The following is a 19,150-nucleotide window of genomic DNA, read 5'->3' as shown; positions in this document are numbered from 1 at the left end:
GTTTCAACATGCAACATTTTGTTTCTCCTTATTTATGCAACTGTTTCATTTTCAATACATTTAGAAAATCATCAAGTTGCCACTTTACCAGCCACTAACCAACCTAAGTGGCTAACCATCTGTAAATATGTAAAGATCTATCCTTTCCCCACCAGTAAATATCTATATTCTTTATACATTTTCTATTATTTTTCTATTTATATATAGCCTTTACCATTGTAGTGACACATTTATCTCCTTCATTGCACTATTTTCCGGGTGCCTTTTGGGTAATCTGTGTGTTGCCTACTGTTGTTTCTTTTTATTGCACTTTATCTGATCTGAGCTGTCATGACAGTAAATTTCCCCACTGCGGGATCAATAAAGCTACTCCATTCTACTCTACACTACTTGTAATTAAAATGTGTAACATTTGTACAATTTCACAATTATGTAATATTTCATGAAAGTTCACTTAAAAATGTATCTTATCACCACCCGTAGATGAAATCTGTGAAACTTACAAACATTTCCCACAATCTTTCAGTGAAAATAAACACTTAAAAATGGGCTTAATTTAATACAAAAACGTATTAAGTGCAGCAGTATTTAACTCTACTAAGCCACTGACTACATCCGTCATCTGTATTTATCGGGTGTTTAAAGCCAGAGAAATAAATCAGATTTCATACAGATCTCTTTGACTAGTCATCTTTATCAACATACTGTATGTATTGTATAAAACGTGTTAGCCCATGTTTCAGGTGCACAAAAGCTGCCAACAGTTTCTTACCCTCTCCTCCAGCCGAGCCACCTGCTCTCTGTAGAAAACATCCTGCTTCTTCAGGTCGGCCTCTCTCGCCTCCAGCTGCTTTGCCTACACACACAGATAAAAACACAAAATAGCATTAACTCTGAGCTCAATGATTAACTATTTTGTAAAGTTATTAAACGCAAACAGAGCGAGCAATACTTATTCGCCCATAATAAGTATGTGTTGAAAAATGTGTATCTTAGGGCCTTAATAAAGAAGATACATAGTCGGGACCACCATTGAGATACACAAACATAACTTAAAACATGACATAGAAAATATAATTTTGAATTCAACTTCAAAGTTTTCCTTTAGTTGGTCAAAGAAAGTCCAGAAAGGCTCACAACTGTATGAAATCCTGAGACTTAATTGGCATTGGAGGATCACAAGCTAAGACTCAAAATCCATAGAACTCACCCTTGTGTAAAGGTGAGAAGATATCTCTGTTCCAGCTTAAGATTTGCTTTGGAGGAAAATATTGAATTGTTGGCTGGGGGAAGAACCCTCTCTGACCTGTGCCAGTTTTTTTATATCATAGCTAGATACGAGTCATTTTTGTTTTCAACAAAACAATGAGACAGATTGTGGTTTTAAATAGGATGTATCTAAATCAGTCTGAGCTGGATCAATCTTAAATTTGGTCCACTATTATCAAAAAGACTTGTGTTGTGTGTGTCCTTTGGAGTGGTATAGAACAATTTAAGTGTTTCTTAGTCTTTTTCTGTTCAGTTTTCAGCCAAAGCACCATCAGGCTTTGACGATAACATCAGTTGCTGGTGTAAGCAAACGTGGCTGTCTGTCATATATATTTACCCAACCTTACCTATCTCCACTGTCCTCCGCTCAGGTGTGACCTTCACTAAATGTACGCCTGACTCTCTTTGTGATATACAGAACAGATAGGACCTGATATATTTGCTATTAGAAAGGAGAAAAAAAACATACCATCAAACTGGGACGGATTACCAAGGATTTAAGTTGAAACAATAAAATGTGTTTCTAAGAAATTTAATTTATTTTCAATAATTTGTCAAACAACTTGAGGAATACCAATTTATTATGTAATTTTGTTAGCCCTGACAAAGACAATGCTTGGTTGAAACACGTTGGCTTTTTTTTAATGATTTGGCCATTAAAATAAAGGCTTTTTTAAAATTTAAAATTTTTGATTTTGTCATTTTTGGAGTGCCTGGTTCCCCCATTTTTGACATATGCAATATTGATGTGTTGTTGGTGTTTTTCCAGATTGAATAAACAGATTAAAATAATGCTCAGACTTATGCAGTTCATGATAGCAAGGGTTTCTAGTGCTCAGCACAAAGCAGTCTGTATTTTTTAATTCTTTCAGATATTCTTCAGAGAAACTTGCTGAAATTCATCATTTTATTTATAACTACAAAGCATTTGGAGCACCAATGCTTCAAAACACATTTTTTTTAAAGAAAAATCTATAAAATTGCATGAAAGAAGAAAAATGTAGCCTGTCAAAAGTATTCTTGTAAAAAACTTGCATCTATCATGCAGAATTGATATAAGAGAGAAACAGATCTCTAGTCTTACCTTCTGTCTGATCTCCTGCTTGATACGCATTGAAAATAAAGAGAAGTGACAAAGAGTAAAAAAATGGTAAGATTTATTCGTAAACTTCTTCAAAGTGACATTTAAGAAGTTTTAGAATTGAGAGAGGAGGGGTGGTGGGTGTGACAGGCCATCACACGGTTCTGCTTCAATACTCTCACTTTAGTCTTAAATATTCCCTATCCAGTGGCATAGTCACACCTGTGCACACAGTCACCCACACAGATGGTTTATAGATATTTGTCATATATGTATGCACATATGAATTGCTGCATACATTATCCTCAAGCACAAACAAAGTTATACTGGAGGAGTCGGTGCTGGATGATAGCAGCTGCACAGATGAAGCCCTGAGGACTCTCCATTAAGAGCAATAAGAAGTCAAGAAGACAAGAATAGAAAAAGTACAAAATATATATAAGGGAAAGAAACAGCCTCATTCCACATGGATAACCATCTGTGTTTGGCTTCCCAACACACAGCAGGCTAAGCTGCTTGATCTGTGCATTGTGAAGAGGAGTTTTAGAGAGGGGCCGTCCTCCTGTGAGATGCGTAGAAGTAGGGATGTGAATCAGCACTTTCAGTTACAAGGAAAGTTGCCAATTTAATTGAAATGGTAGGCAGTTCCTCTTCAGAAAAAGGAAGACACACAGCCCGGTTTGTAAGACTTTAAGCATCTCAGGGTTTATGCATCAAATTGTGGGGAAGGAGCCAATGGGATCACAGAGGGAGAACAAAGCCATAAGATCAAGCTGTCCTTTAACCAATAGATCTACTTTCCATCTAGAACTTTTTAAACTCTCGTCACTGACAAAAATGATCTTGAATAACTGTGAGGTTGGTAGGCCTGATGCTGAGTAGGAGGAGCTCAGAGTAGAGCTGCAGCTCCTTCAAAGCTGTTACCCCCAATTATTGTTTATTAGATAAAATCGAAGTGTATGCCTCATATCAATGAATCCAAAATCATTTACTCCAAAACAAAAGGAAAAAGGTCAAAATTTCTGCTTGAAATTTAGTTTTATTTCCATCTTAAACACTCCGTTTGTTGACATTATCACGCTGTGCAATGTAGGATGTGAAGTCCCGTAAACAGATGAATAGAAGTGTTTTTTTCTTCATTCTTACTCGGGCTGAACGATTTTGGAAAATAACTAATTGCGATTTTTTTTCCTGAATATTGCGATTGTGATTTAATATGCGATTACTTTTTCAATAAATCAATCAATCAGATTTATTTAAATTTTAAATAAGGATAAAACATAAATTTTATAGCACAGATTACAACAATAAAGTAAACAAATCTTTGGCTTTTTTTTCTCTTCAACATATCTAACTTCAAGTTTCATGAAACATGTGGACTGCACTTCTTAAACACTCTGAACTTAACAGGACAGTACAAGACAGGACAAAAAAAATAAAAAAAAATAAATAAAAAATTGCAGCCTTTGCGATCAGAAAATCGTAAATGAAATTAATCGTTCAGCTTTAATTTTCACTGTGATTTCTTGTTTTTTTCCCCACCAGACAAGGAGGACAGTGATTCACTTAACACCATTTGTGTTCTAGTTTTTTTTTTTTTTTTTTTAATGGTATTCCCCGTGCTATCAGAATCCAAATCCCAGCAGGCCAATATTTGCAGGACATTAGCATATATGTATATAGAATATTTTTCTAAAGCCCGACTGTCTAATATGCAGCTAATTATAACTATCACCAATCAATCAACATTCCGAGATGCTGTGGCTGTGCTGTAATTTCTGCCACTTTTGAACCGGCAGTAATGATTACAAAATTACAACACTATGGAAAGTCCAGTAGTTTATGATATACAGTTACACTTTCCTCTTTTGATTTATTGATGTTTACTGTTTAAGACTTGAGTAACTTTATTTTGGAATATGTATTTAAATTGTATTCTGGAAATACAGCTTCCACAAGTTTGTCTTTTCTTATTTATTAGGGGCTTTATAGTCTATGTTGACTGTGTTACTAAATAAAGTTCCTAATTTTAATTTAGTAGTGTTATTTCTTTGCCTTTAATCATATTTTAGGTATTATAAGTATATTAGTACAGTATATATATCCTGTATATATCAATGTTCTTAATTCATATATCGCTATCGACTAATACATCAGATATCAGCATTTTAAAACCATGATTATCAGCATCTGCCCCAAAAATCCCAGCTCAGTTATGTTACGGTATTGGTCAATATTTACAGTGTGACTCAATGCAGGTGAAGCTAGCCTGCACAAGAATGGTGTATATTGAAGTATATTGATTAGTCATCATACTTGACTGAAGACACCCTAGCGTCCTCTTGACTTTGTAGAACGAATCTTTCCACATTGGGAAATGTTAATGGAAAAGCACTAAACAGAGCAACTACCGGTGTATCCTATTCCAAACAATAGTCCATACTGTTTGACCATAGCTTCATGCACCTACAGTAATGATGAAAGCTTGATGAAAGTAATTGGTGGTTTTGAAAGAATACATATTAGAAAAGGAACTCAAAGCCCACATTAAAATACACGAGTAGTACAAATCAGACGTTGAATACGTGTATTATGAATTCCCACTGTGCATCATCGCCTTCCAAATAGAATGACAAAGTATTACAAAGCCTGAATCATGTTCGTTGAGGTGCCAAGAATCTGTCTTCCACCAACAGCTCTACTTCAGATGAAGAAACAAAAAGGTTGATGGGATAAAGGGGCACACAGTGGAGAGGATTTGGCAAGGGGAGGCTCACTGCTACAAGTGTGTCCAAACCCAATGTTCCGCTAGTAGGTGGTGACTAAACACTTCTGCTTTATATAGGAGAGATACAAAACAGGCAGGCAGACGCCTAGACGCAAACAACAGCTCAGACACCGATTTGCAACACACAAACACACAATCTTGTACCAGCTTGAGCAGCTGTACCCACAGAGGACAGGTGGGGAAATAAATCTGTGCTGAAGGCGAGTCAAAAGAGGTCAAAAAGGAAGGTTTTGACAGAGATGTGTACCAAGGAAATTTCTTTTTTTGTGTTTGTGTAAGTGTGTGAAAGCTTTAAAGCTTCATACGTGTGTCCAATGAGTGTGTCCAGGGTCACACTATGTCACAATCACTTCTGGATGATTAATCCCATTCGCTGGACTTTAAAGATAATCTAATCATACCAAAGGCCAAACAATGGGACAGACTTCACCACCGCACAGCTACCTTTTGTTCCCTTAATTAAGAGGTGGTTGATGTTGGAGGAGGAGCACTACGAGTGAAGTATGCTGCGCAATAGGGGGATGATTTAAACAGGGAGAGGGTGAGTAAACTTGGGGGTAAAAAAAAGGATGGTAAATACAAAGGGAACAATAAAAGGTGATTAATCAAATGGTGTCAGACAGTATTTGATAGGACAGAGGGATGAAGTTAAGCTTTTATTTTTTTAGATTTAGGTGTAGAGAATAAGAGTGTCCCGTTTTGATATTAATATTGGATGTTGGTCACATAGAGTATCAGATTTTCCTCTGCATCTAAATTCTCCAAAGTAAAAAAAATAGGTTTTTATTGGATTTATTGATATTTTCAGGGTCTTCTATATATTTTTATTTTATTGTAGAATATTTTTTTGTTTATGGTTAACATTTGTGTAACCCATTTAACAATAATATGTGCTTATTTGTCTCATACCTAATGTTGCTGACTATTGTTCTCCTTTTGTGTAACATACATCGTTTGATTAAGCCTTGTCCAAAATTCCACACAACAGAATAAATCATAAAAATATGTATGATTGATGCCGATATCAGTATCGGATTGATATCGGTATTGGCTAATACGCAAGACAGTAATACCGGTTTTGGGAAACCCCTAATTGACAATGAACCCATTTGCCGCAATCATTCAAAAATAATTTTGAAGTTGTTAAATGCAAAAAAACGTTGTCCCCGAGTTCCTAATTATTCTAACAAAACGTGCAGAAATATGGTGTGCAAAACCTATGATAAGAAACAATCAACAGATGGATAATAAAATAATCTAATAATGAATTAAAAAAAAAAAACCCAAAACAAACCCGATAATCCTTACAAGTTCTTAAAGCTGAGATCCAGAGTTTCTGAGAGGATGTCTCCATGTTCACCCCTAAACAGCCTTTCTTCCTCCCACTGCCTCTCTCAATCTACCAGAAGCCAAGCCTCCACTTTTCTGCACACGCATCGCGGAACATAACAAGGTTGCATTGGGTCGTACTGATATTGGTCTATGGGTCAGGTAAGAGCCAAAATAATATTTACCTGTTTGCTGTTGTGACGCGCGGCCTTGTTTCCGTGCACAGTTCCGCTTTCACTTTAATTGACAGGCTCAAAAGCATGAAGTCGAAGCCTATTGGCTGGACGCACTCAGCGATCGGGGTCTATAGGACGAAGGATGGACTTATATACAAGAATGTATATGAATGATCACCGGCAGTAGACCATAGTAAAAGACCAGTTGGGTATTTTTATGAATTTCAAAAGAATCACACATAAACATAGATTTCTCAGAAACTCCAGATATCAGCTTTAACAGTTAAACAATTTTAAATCGAAACTTCATTCAATATGAATGATTGTCAAACTTTAAATAAGCAGAACAAGAAAAGTTGCAATTGAAGCTTTTTTTATTTTTACTGTATTCTATTATATATTAGATTATCATATTTTAATGTCTTATCTATCTTCCAGCACAAATTATTTCATGACATAATTCAAAGGAAATACTTTTTAGATTTAGGTGGGAGCAGCCTATTAATGTTTACTACTATTGGGCTTAAACAGTGCTCTTGGAGGACATGGGGACATTAACCTAGTGATCGACCAATTAATCGGCCAGCCGATACAGTATATTCGCCTGTTAATAACTTTATTAACAGAGAGGCTGCCGAAGGCTGCTCCGTGTTGCTGGACACAGAGGCTGCATAGTCCCTCCCACCACTAGCACAGCGTGAAAGAAGCTCTTCAATCCCAATGGCAGGTTTTAAACTTTCAAAGCATCTTTTAACTGTTTAACTTATCTGTTCCTTGGGTCCATGTTGTGTCGCACTTGTAGTTAACGAGCAGCTGGCTGGAGGTTTGGTGTGTGTGTGTGTGCACGTGCGTGTGTTTCTTTCCTTCTCTCTGCTTCTCACTCCGCGCTGCGCTGAGAAGTTTTTTACTTTGAGAAGCAGTTTACTACTTGTTTGAATATGTTTGTTGCTTAATGCGCATCTGGCAAAGTTATTTTCCTATTAATTTAAATTCTGGGGTTGTGTTGGAATGGAACTATTATTCATGGCTTAATACTATAATTATATATATTTATACTCAATAATCCTGTTTAATAATAAAAAATATCTTCTGTCAGGCCAACTTTTGTCAAAGCTATTTTCAGGACACGGACGAAAAATTCTCTTTCGTAATATTTCATAAGATGTTAGGGATGTAACGATTAATCGTAAGGCAGTTAAAAATCGATTCATAGGTACCACGGTTCACATCGATGCTCTGAAAATTGAAACAGTACTTTTTTTATTACTTATATATTAATCCTTCCAGAAGCGGACGTGACGGGCGGAATCTGCTACTATTTTCTTTCTGGCCGCCATTTACTGTTAAACATGCTCATAAATGATTCTTTACTCCTTTTAGCACCGAAAGAATATCTGTAATATTACGTGAATATCTGTAAAAGTCAAGTTTTTCTATTAACTCTGTCTGCTAGCAAAGCTTCTCTTCTTCACTGGTGGAATAACTGCATGCCAACCGACCACTGGGTTACCAGCGCCCTCTCCTGGTTTAAACAAATATCTGACGTAAATACAGTAAAATGAGTTTTTTTTTTTTTTTTTTTTTTAAAGTCCAATTGTTAACGCACAAAATACATTTTCAGTTGCACTTTTAAAAAGAAAAAGAACTATAACGCAGTTTTGAATTGTTTATTATAGAACCAGAATTTAAATTAATAGGCTTCTTCATTTGTATTATTCATTTATTTATTTCATTCAAGATTTATTTTTAGTTAAATTGCATAATTTTGAATAGTTTATCAAGGGATTCTTTTGACAATGAAAAATAAAAGGAAAATAGTACAGTATTTTTCCCAAAAAAATAAAGGAATATTTTTCAGTCATTTGTCAACATTCCCATTTTGTAAAATAAATCGTGAGAAAATCGTATTGTGAACCCAGTATCGTGAATCGAATCGTATCGGGAGTTGAGTGAATCGTTACATCCCTATAAGATGTCTATTTTTTTTTACTTGTTCTACATCCCGTTTTTATTATTTGTTATATATTTTCTACTTTGTGTTGTTCTACCTCACCTTTGTTCATTTCAATAAATGTTCCTTTTTTAAAATTGAGACTTTTAGCATTTGTTATCATCGTTGTGTAATTTTTATGACGTAAATTGAGGGAGCAAAAGTAGTATCTCCAAATATCGGCTCAAGAAAATCGGCAGTCCGGATCGGTCATCGGCTAAGCCTGATGGCCATAAGTCTATTACTACTTTAACCCCTCTTTGATAATGTTACCTCTAGTTCTCGTCTTTAGTGATTGTGTGAAAAACAAATTGTCCACCACGTGTTGTACTTCGAGGACCAAGTTGGGCTTCCCATTGTCCCAGAATGTCTCATTAGAGTTGCTACTTCTGCAGAAGTCGATTTTAGACTGCTGTGTTAGTTTTTCAATTATAATTTTTCTAAATTTGCTTTTGCTGTGTTAACTTTTTCACTCCAATAGCTTTTTAGGTTATGTGAACGCATCATATAAGAAATATGAGCACTTTTCTGACTACACACCCACCTATTAACAACCCAGAAAACCATATTAACATGATAAACTTTTTTAGATTAACCAACTTGTACCTTTCTACCCCCGGACTCTTATTGGACAAAGAAGCTTTAACAATGGCAGTGAAAAGTGAGCTCATGGTGGTCAGATTAAACAAACTGTTTGGGGGAGGTGATCGCCACTGTGAATATCAATTACTAACTTATTGAATAATTAAGAACCACTTTTTTAATTAGCTTACTGCAGTGTAAGCTGGGCACAAGGATGGAGGAGGTGTTGGTGGTAAAAAAAAAAAAGAGGACAAGTGAAAAAGAGAAGGATTAGAGAGATGAAAAAAAGTTGATTCTGCTGTGTCAGCACCAGCTTATCAACCCACACACTACTGAGTTTTTTTCCACCACAAATGATTCCGTATAAAGAATTCCCTTTAGAGCTGCTATTTCGGTTAATGTTCTTTGGACAATTGGCGCATTTGCCTCTAAAACAGTCAAAAGACACTATAGTTTATTTGCAGCACCTTTAGACTAAATAAAGGGTGATTGTATGTATGTTATATGACCAAAAAAAAAACTATTAGAAAACTCACAATACAAACATGAAGCTTTTGAGAATATTTATGTAGAGGGTTTCATGTTCTTCCTCGAAGACATGGGTGCCATTTACTGCAACCTACTGGTAGACCTTAAAGTTACCACCTGTATTACTCCCCCAACCCACTCAGTACGTAAGTACATTGGTTGTTGCAAATGTCTATTACAATTTATTCAATGTCATTGCAAAAGTGAAAGCACCTTTGTTTAAGAGATTGGCAGCTTTATCTCGTCTCTTTTCTCGTTAGATCACAAAATATAATTTTATCTAGAAATAAGAGCACTCACGAGAGCGCAAACCTCCGACAAGCACCAAATTTCCTCTTTGCCAGATATTGCCAGTTATCTGGATCAGTGATCCTGATCATGATAGCATTAACATTCACATTTTAAAGACTTGGAAGAAGTATCTATCCCAAAAAATAAAGATAGTCAAAACGCGCAATCCAGATCCAACTGGGATGAAACTCGGCGCGGTAATTGAAGAACAAACCCAATATAACCGAGTCAAACTTCATGAAGATCGGTCAATTACGAACCCAGATTAGATTTTTTTATTGAGCATTTGTACTTTTGATGTCATCCTGCTAAGAGTCAAAAAACAAAGAAACAAACACACCTATGAAAATATTACCTCCTTGGCAGAGGTAAAAATGTAACTCAAGTGTACAGGTGTTGTATTCTACAAAGCTGTTCATAGGTTATACCTGAAACTGCAAATCATATCAATCATGTTACAGTGTCTATTTATATGCCACACATATTTAATATTTTTTTTTGGACCAAAATTAATCTAAAAAAAAAAGAAAGAAAACTTAAGCACTAGGTGTTTGTATCGTGCTGCAAAACTTTGTGAAAAAAACACTAACTAATTCTCATTGCTTGGGAGGGAATAGAATATTTGTGCATATAATAGCTTTTTCATTTCACACCTCAATGAAGAAGACGTTGGCATTGTTGTATAATGAGAAGACTCATTGTTTCGTTGTATGCCCGCTACATGCTGATAAATCATGGTAGATGAACATAATCTTGCAAGATGTCAAATCTCATTACATTAACTAACAGCGCCTCATCCATAACAGGGCTCTACAGTACGAGCATTACACTCACATTTGCTCCTAAAAAAACACATGTGCAAACAATAAAAGTATATTAGTCGTGCATTATGCGAGTAAAGATAAATACCAACCATACAGTCTATGCAACTGAGCCGTTTTATCCACAACAGGGGTGACCAATGTCTCTGGGATCGAGGCACCCATTTCCTTGAAGACGCTATGGGCTCCCAAGTTAATAAATTAATGCACAAAATGGTGACTGCCACGTGAGTGACATACAGTGATGTACACCAATACACAGGTGTATACACTACTGATCAATACTGTATGATGGTTATTGGACTGCAGTCTGCACCAGTAACAACCTTAAAATGGGTCGAGGATCGACCCGTATCTTGCTGGACAGCCAACCGAATCCTACAGCTTAGGACCAGTGAAATTTTTTTGGATCTACCACTTGATTTTTTCATTCCATAACCCTCGGGATCTTTTAAGAAGTTCAAAATGACTGTCTTACTGTGTCCAAGATCAGCAGCAATGGCACGTTGCGACCAAGTTCAAAGAGAGAAAGCTTTTTTTTTTTACGGATTTTGGCTTTTAAAGACTGGGGTCTTAAACTTTTGATCAGCTGATGAACAGCCGATTTCAGTTTAGAATCTTCTCAAGATCCAACAGTGCGAAATGTAAATGTTTGCAGTTTTTCTAACTGGTTTTAAATTATATATTAATTATTTTATCATCGTCTTTTTTAAAAACTACAAATTGCGCAATGCTCTGGCCACAATGCACTAACCACAGGCGTTCTTGGTGTCACGAGATAGGCGGCAGGCCAACAAAAAAGAACAGAGAAAGCAAGAAACCAGCATGGAAAGCAGGATGAAGTCAGCAGTCAGGTAAAGGTGAGGAGGAGGAAACCGGAGAGAAGTCGGACGTGAAGGATGAGGAACATTAGGGTTTACGCTTCCGGTTGAGAGATGTAGTTCACGTTCCATGGTGTAGGAACACTTCGCCTTTTCAACTTCTTTGTCCTTTAAATTCAGATTTAGGGATTTTCTTAATTAGTTAATAAGGATCAGCATGGAGGGTCCCTCCGCTGAGGAGTTTGATCCCATACCTGCGGTGGAACGCTGGCCGACTGCCAGCATACAAAAACAGTGGGACAACTGATATCCTTTGGGTTTGACTCATGGAGGAAAGAAATGAGAAATCAAAAATATGTGATATGCTATCTGTTTGTGTCTATATATAAATATTTATTTGTGCTCCCTAATATTTCACCATAGACCACATGTGCTCCTTAGGGAAAATGTCAGTGTAGAGCCCGGCGTAGCCTCGGTCTGTGAATGTGTGTGTGCGCCAAGGAGTGTGTTCTCCTGCCACAATCAGCTCAGCCCTGATTCACCCGTCAAGAGTAGCATAATAATGAACGCTCAGTCACACCGTCCGAGTGAGCATCATGGCACCGAGGGTCAGAGGCACTTCCCTGAAACCATCTATCACAGACTCGTGCGACAGGGTCCCAATGACAAACTAATAGTGAAACCCTGAGTCCAGTGTGCTAGGACGGGCAGGGAGCTGGGTCAAAGGGCACCACAATGCGAATAGGATCTGGTGTTAATTAGCACAGTGGAGGTGTAGGTTGTATGGGGGAGGTTGGAGATAAATGGAAAGAAGGACAAGAAAGTGCATGGGGAAGGGAGTATGTCAATGTGGGGATTTGATATGGGCGGTAAAGCAGCTGGAGGGAGGATGGTTGAGGACATCTGCAAAGTTTTTAGATTGTTTTGGACGTACTAACACAAATCTCAAAAATTATTATATATATTATATCTACTGTTTTACATATATCATCTCTACGGTTTTAATTTGTGCAAATTACTACAAATTAGAGTTCCCGTGAGCACTGGGGTGCGCGTTTCCCTTTAAATGTTGTCGCCGCAAGGAATTGTGGGGCAGCATTATCTGGTCTCCTTTGGTAAAGGATGCATCAGTGTTTTCTAGACTAAAGGAGGTAAAAAAGGAAGCTTTCCTGAGCTTAAAGAGAACTTAAACACTTTCGGGGGTTAAGGAACAGTGGATAGTAAAGGAGATAGGAGGGACTATTTGGACGCAGCCAAGGACTTCTTTTTACTCCTTGTCCATTGTTAAGCAGTTATCTTCCCCTAAGAAAAGACTTTTCAAAAAAATCGTCCATTCAGAAAAATAAGTCATCTTTGACTTAGTGTTTAAAATAGTACATACAATATTGTTGTGAAGTTTTTATTAAGGTTTTATACACCATTTAAACTGGACTTGATTGGAGAATCTCATCTGAGAAGTCTCTCATAGTTTCTAGTTTCTTTTTTGGCTTTGAACAACTTGTTTTCCAAAATCGTCGGGAAGTACAAACATATTTATAGTGTCAACACACACTACAGTCTTGTGTAACAGTCACACACATTGGTCCAGTCAAATGTGTACAAATCAGTCGGGTACTGTATGAGTTTAGTTCATTTTTGTAAACCACTCGGTTTTTAATCCTTTTTTTTAAGGAATATAAATGCTGATAATCACAATGTTTCAAAATAGACACACGATTGTTTCCGAAAAGTAAATAAATAAATAGTATCTAAGAATTTAAAGGGTATAATTTTTGGTACTTTCTCTCACTAGGTTTTGATGTGTAGAATGATTTTAAATCATTCACTGCACCAACAAAACAGCAACAACAACAGGGTGCAGATGCTACTCAACAAGTGCTGAATGCCAGCACGATTGACTATCAGCAGTGTTGGGAAAGTTACTTTAAAAAAGTAATTCGTTATAGTTACTCACTACTTGTAACTACGTTAGTAACTGAATTACTCTATAATAAAAGTAACTCATTACCAAGGAAAGCAACTATTTGCGTTACTGTTAAAAAAAAAAAAAAAAAAAAAAAAGTTGCTATATGTCAAATAATTCAGATTTTTTAGATGCGTGTCGTTGTGAGGTGCTTCATTAAATTTGAGTTGCTTACAACAGATGTCGACAAAGTCTTCACTCCTGGATATAATGAACACTTCACATGTACGTTCTTGCCTTTGACCACAATTAATTCAAAGTAGTGTTTGTATCGCCACCTAAAAACTGCTCCCCGCTCGCCATCTCTGCTGCTTTATCAAATCTGTAGTGTGTGTGTCGTGTGTTGTGTGTGCTGTGTGTGCTGGCACGTCGCCTTAGCCAATCATAATCGCTCACCTTGTTTTTAACCCGCCTCCTCGTGCTGGCACATATGTAAAAACACTGGCTCTGATTGGCTATCACGGACACCGCCTTAGCCAATCATAATCGCTTACCTTGTTTTTAACCCACCTCCTCACTACAGCTGCATATGGAGCCATGGATGCTTTCGGATCACAGTTTATTCAATCAATACATGTAACGCACCACATTTAGCGTTCAGTAACAATAATGGCATAAAAAGTAATTAGTTAGATTACCCCGTTACTGAAAAACAAACGCCGTTATTCCAAACACTGACTATCAGACCTGATCCTTGAATTGATCACAGCATTTATCCCTGCCTGAACGCTTTTATATGTATTATTTTGCTACATTGTTTTCTGGTTTTAATTTTAGCACATTTAAATGTCGTAAATTTAGCCATTGTGGATAGTGTCCATTTGCCAAAGACAGCAGAAAAAAAATTATCTTCCCTTGAGATTTGTTAGCAAGGTGAAAAATGGTACAATGACCAGTAGGGGTCAAAGGGCTGACCCCACACATAATAGGGACCAAAGGTTAAGACGTGTAGGTGGTAAATGTGGGTGTCTCAATGTTAGGACAACTTCTGGCTGTTTAAAGATATATTTTTTAAACTATCTTTCCATTGAGTCAGGATTTCATTGACAGGGGTCAACAAAGAGCTTGATCAGTTCCAGCTGGCTTTAAAAATGCTGAGACAGGAGGAACCCCAGGAAGGCTGCTGGTCCAGATGGAGTACCTGGCAAGGTGCTCAGAGCATGTGCCCACCAGCTCACGCCCATCTTCAATAGGATTTTCAATCTCTCCCTGAACCAAGCAGTCATCCCCCCCTGCCTAAAATCTGCCACAATCATTCCCGTGCCAAAGAAGTCGCCTCCTGTCAGCCACAATGATTACCGTCCTGTGGCCCTAACACCTATAGTGATGAAATGCTTCGAGAGACTGGTTCTTCATCACATCAAAGATTGTCTCCCCTCCACCCTCGACACTCACCAATTTGCATATCGGACTAATAGATCGACAGAGGATGCCATCGCCATAGCCCTCCATTCTGCACTCAGCCACCTGGAACACCAGCAGAGCTATGTGAGGATGCTCTTTGTGGACTATAGCTCAGCATTTAACACAATCATCCCAGACATTTTGATCACCAAGCTGAACACCCTGGGCCTCCCCCCTCTCACATGTGCCTGGATAAGAGACTTTCTGACCAACCGGCCACAGACTGTGAGACTTGGACCCCACCTCTCCTCCACCCGCACACTGAGTACTGGCTCTCCACAGGGCTGCGTGCTGAGTCCCCTCCTGTACTGTCTCTACACCTACGACTGCAGGCCAACCCATGAGAGCAACATCACTGTGAAATTTGCTGATGACACCACAGTGGTTGGTCTGATCTCAAGGGGGGACGAGTCAGCCTACAGAGAGGAGGTCCTGAAGCTGACAGCGTGGTGCTCTGCTAACAACCTGCAGCTTAACATCACAAAAACCAAGGAGATTGTCGTGGACTTCCGGAGGCACAGAGCAGACCCTGCACCCCTCTACATCAACGGTGAGTGTGTGGAAAGGGTCCACACCTTCAGATTCCTCGGTGTCCTCATCTCTGCGGACCTCTCCTGGTCAAACAACATCTCTGCGGTTACCAAGAAGGCCCAACAGAGACTACATTTCCTGAGAGTCCTCAGGAAGCACAACCTGGACTCAAAACTGCTGCTGACCTTTTACCGCTCGACCATCGAGAGCCTGCTCACATACTGTATAACTGTATGGTACGGGAGCTGCACTGAGGCAGATAGGAGGAGGCTTCAGAGGGTAATAAAAACGGCTCAAAGGATTGTTGGCTGCCCTCTCCCCTCCCTGACGGACATCTACACCTCACGCTGCCTCAACAGAGCACATAGCATCATCAAGGACAGTTCACACCCTGGTTTCCACATGTTCAACCTGTTGCCCTCTGGTAGGCGCTACAGATGTATCAAAGCTAGAACAAACAGACTCAAGAACAGTTTCTTTCCGAAAGGCATAACCATTCTGAACTCTCATATGCACTAAATCTACAATACCATACACTGTTATGCAATATTATCTAACTGGTGCAATATACTGGGTAATGTGCAATAGTTTCTATGCAATATGCTGGCACAGTATTATGTTAATACTGATATGAGTGTGTGAACTTTTTTTAAATCTATTTATATTGTATTCTTATTATTATTCTTATGTTTGTATTTTTATGGGGAGCTCTATCTCATTACATGTTATGTAATGATAATAAAAGGCTATTCTCTCTATTCTCTCTCTAGTTTGTTTACACATTTACATTTTTTCTGACACCCTGGCAAATTTGCAGATGTCAAAATAGCCACATTAAAAAAAAAGTTCAATCAATGGCAATGATTTATTTGGAAATGTTCTAGTAGTAAATGGATAAACATTAGAAAATAAACTCAAGAAACTAAATTGTCAAAATGTTAAGTCTTTACACACTTAAGCCCCATTGTTGGATATATCACCCCCACTATATCTTAGCCAGCTCTACCACAGAGGAAAAGCCAGAACATCTGCTAGCTCAGAGATTGATTAATTGGTGGTTGAGGCTACTGCAGTGTAAACTGATTAATTGATAGTCTTGGGGTTGCAGTTGCCTTTATCTGGAGCCCTAAGGAGCAAACCTCTGGAGGTTCCCAGTCATCTGTCATGTCCAACACACAAGGGAGGACAAAAGAGAAATGAGGAGTTGGGAGTTTATTGTCAAAACAGAAGAAGGGTAATAAAGGGAGGTAGTGTTCTTGAAGACTAAAACAGGACTACATCTCAACTTTGAAAGTTTGAGACAGAAAAGATGAGGATGAAGGAATGGGAAAAGATACACGAATAACAGCAGTCAAGCTAGTCAAAGATATGCTGAAAGAGGACTGCATTCCTAAAGGGGTAATTGGTGACTGTATTGATTTACTCCAATCTAAAGTAATACTTTCAAGGCTTCTGGCACATTAATCTGCATCAAGGACAGGGGGGAGCTTCGATAAAAGACAAAATGGGTCCAAGTTGCTGAGGTAATATTTTCACGAGTGTTTGTTTCTTCTGTTAGCAAGATTACATTTTCAACAAAGATAGAACTTACCCTTTGGAAGATTCAATTAAACTTTGGAGGGGATCTGGATCACCTAGTTGATTCTGGATCTGGATCTCCATCATTGGCGAAATGTAAAATAAATTCATACCTCGGTTTGTAATTGACTGATCTTTATGACATTTTACTCAGTTATGTTGAGTTGGTTCCTCAATTACCCCACTGAGTTTCATCCAGATCAGACTTGGGTTGTGCATTTCAGTGCAATATTAAAAAAGTTACCATACATTTCAACCTACTGTATCGTTATTAATGGGGATCGACCTTTAAAGTGTGAACGATCAAGATACCATGATAAGGATCACTGATCCAGATAACTGCCAATAGCTGACAAAAAGAGGATATTTGGTGCTTGGTGAAGGATAGCGCTCTCCGTTTTCAATGCACACATTTTAGATCCCTCTCGGGTCAACAAGTCCACTATCCAGAAATAAGTCAAGCACAAAGAAATATTAGGATTTACTCAATTTTATGGTTTGAGTTAAATAAATGTTTTTATGATCCTTAAACAAAGTATGCAAAGGCTTAAGATGAATGGTGGAATGTATCATACATATAAGCCAGTGAAATACTTTTCTTTCATTTGACAACAGAGGACATAAGAAATGACCTGACACTGAGAGGAGCCATATTGTCTTTAGACAACAGATGTCCCAAGGGAGCAAACTAAATGAGAGATCTGGTGATAGCGGACAAGATGTGGCTATAGCAATGAGTGGAAAAAATGTGAGAGGAATTTAGAAAATACAAGCTGAATAAAAAAACCCTTGAGATGTGTTGCTGACATTTGACCTTAAGGCCGAAAGGGGCAGTGTGTGTCTGCCCGTGTGCCCGAGTGTGTTTGCCTGCGGCATTTGAATCGTTAGAGGAGCCGCTGTTCGTTTTGAAGATCACAGTGTAATATGTAAGTGGCTGAATATTGGCGTGATTAAGATTGTGTGCGTACTGTACAGCATGTGTGCTCCTGCTGCTTCTTAATGCATATTCATCCCCCGTCAGCAGCAGGTGGTCTTTCCAGGTCTGATGAAACTGGATGGGGGCCATAGTCAACCTTCAGCTTCTGCCTATCAAGCACTTGTCAGCATATTGGGGGTCACCTTTAATCCACAAGCCTCTTTAAACCAATAGTTGCCTTTCCAACTTTTGACTGATGTCCTACTACTTACCCCATGAGATTCACCACCACAGAAAGAAATCCTTAAAGTCGACAAAAATCTTGCCGGTTGCTCAAATGCATGTTCGTCTGCTATATATAATCAAAGTCAGAATATCTACATACAGACATGTAAAGGCATTTTTTTTGAGGACATTCCTCTTGCTAATACAGAGCTCGAGTGTTAATATTTGTCTTTTGTTCCATTCCGTTTCTTGGAGTTGGTGAGGGTTGCTTTGTTTCCTAATTGGCTTTTGTAACCCTGTTTTGTGAATCAATATCTGTTCCTCCACCGTCTGCTCTTTTCAGCCGCCTGGATTTATTCCCCACCATCCTTTATCCACTCTCTCACGGCTTCTCTATCTCACCCAGATTCTCTTCAGCTCGCTGTCTTCAACTAACTCTCTGATCTGTCTCTGTATTTAGGTTCCATGCAGCATTCAATCCCATGGAAGCTCAACAAGCTCAGGAGAACATACATGTCACATAGCTGATTGAACACATCTTGTACCATGACAGGCATAGCAAAAGCTTCAAGTTTCATTTGTAATGGTGAGCTAAGCTAACAAAAATACATGGGCAAAATCTCAGAAATGTTCACTAGTTGCAAGTTTTACTTCTTCTGTGATGCGTTTCCGGACTTGGTTTCTTTAAAAAACATTATTTAGCCAACATGTGACTCTTTGCTGTTTGCATCTAATGCAGTGTAAGTCATAGAAAGGCACGTATAAAAAATACCTAGACCTTTCTAAAAATCAGGCTTCTTGCACAGGTAAAATACATTTTTTGCCAAGACAAAAATAAAAAAGCAAAAAGGTACCAA

General features: G+C 38.1%; 1 protein-coding gene across 2 annotated transcripts in view; it reads right to left on the bottom strand.

Annotated features, from left to right (window-relative positions):
• chchd3a (coiled-coil-helix-coiled-coil-helix domain containing 3a) overlaps positions 1-19,150 on the bottom strand; it is a 100,991-nt gene that overhangs the window by 32,427 nt on the left and 49,414 nt on the right. For both annotated transcript variants that reach the window (XM_028449048.1, XM_028449049.1), the window contains exon 6: positions 773-856. In XM_028449048.1, coding sequence (XP_028304849.1) covers positions 773-856 — 84 coding nt within the window. The remainder of the gene's footprint in view (positions 1-772; positions 857-19,150) is intronic.

The sequence above is a fragment of the Gouania willdenowi genome, chromosome 6, assembly GCF_900634775.1.
Source record: "Gouania willdenowi chromosome 6, fGouWil2.1, whole genome shotgun sequence".
NCBI lineage: Eukaryota > Metazoa > Chordata > Actinopteri > Blenniiformes > Gobiesocidae > Gouania > Gouania willdenowi.
Note: the sequence above shows the minus strand (reverse complement) of the source record. Positions and strands in the feature narration are given on the sequence as shown.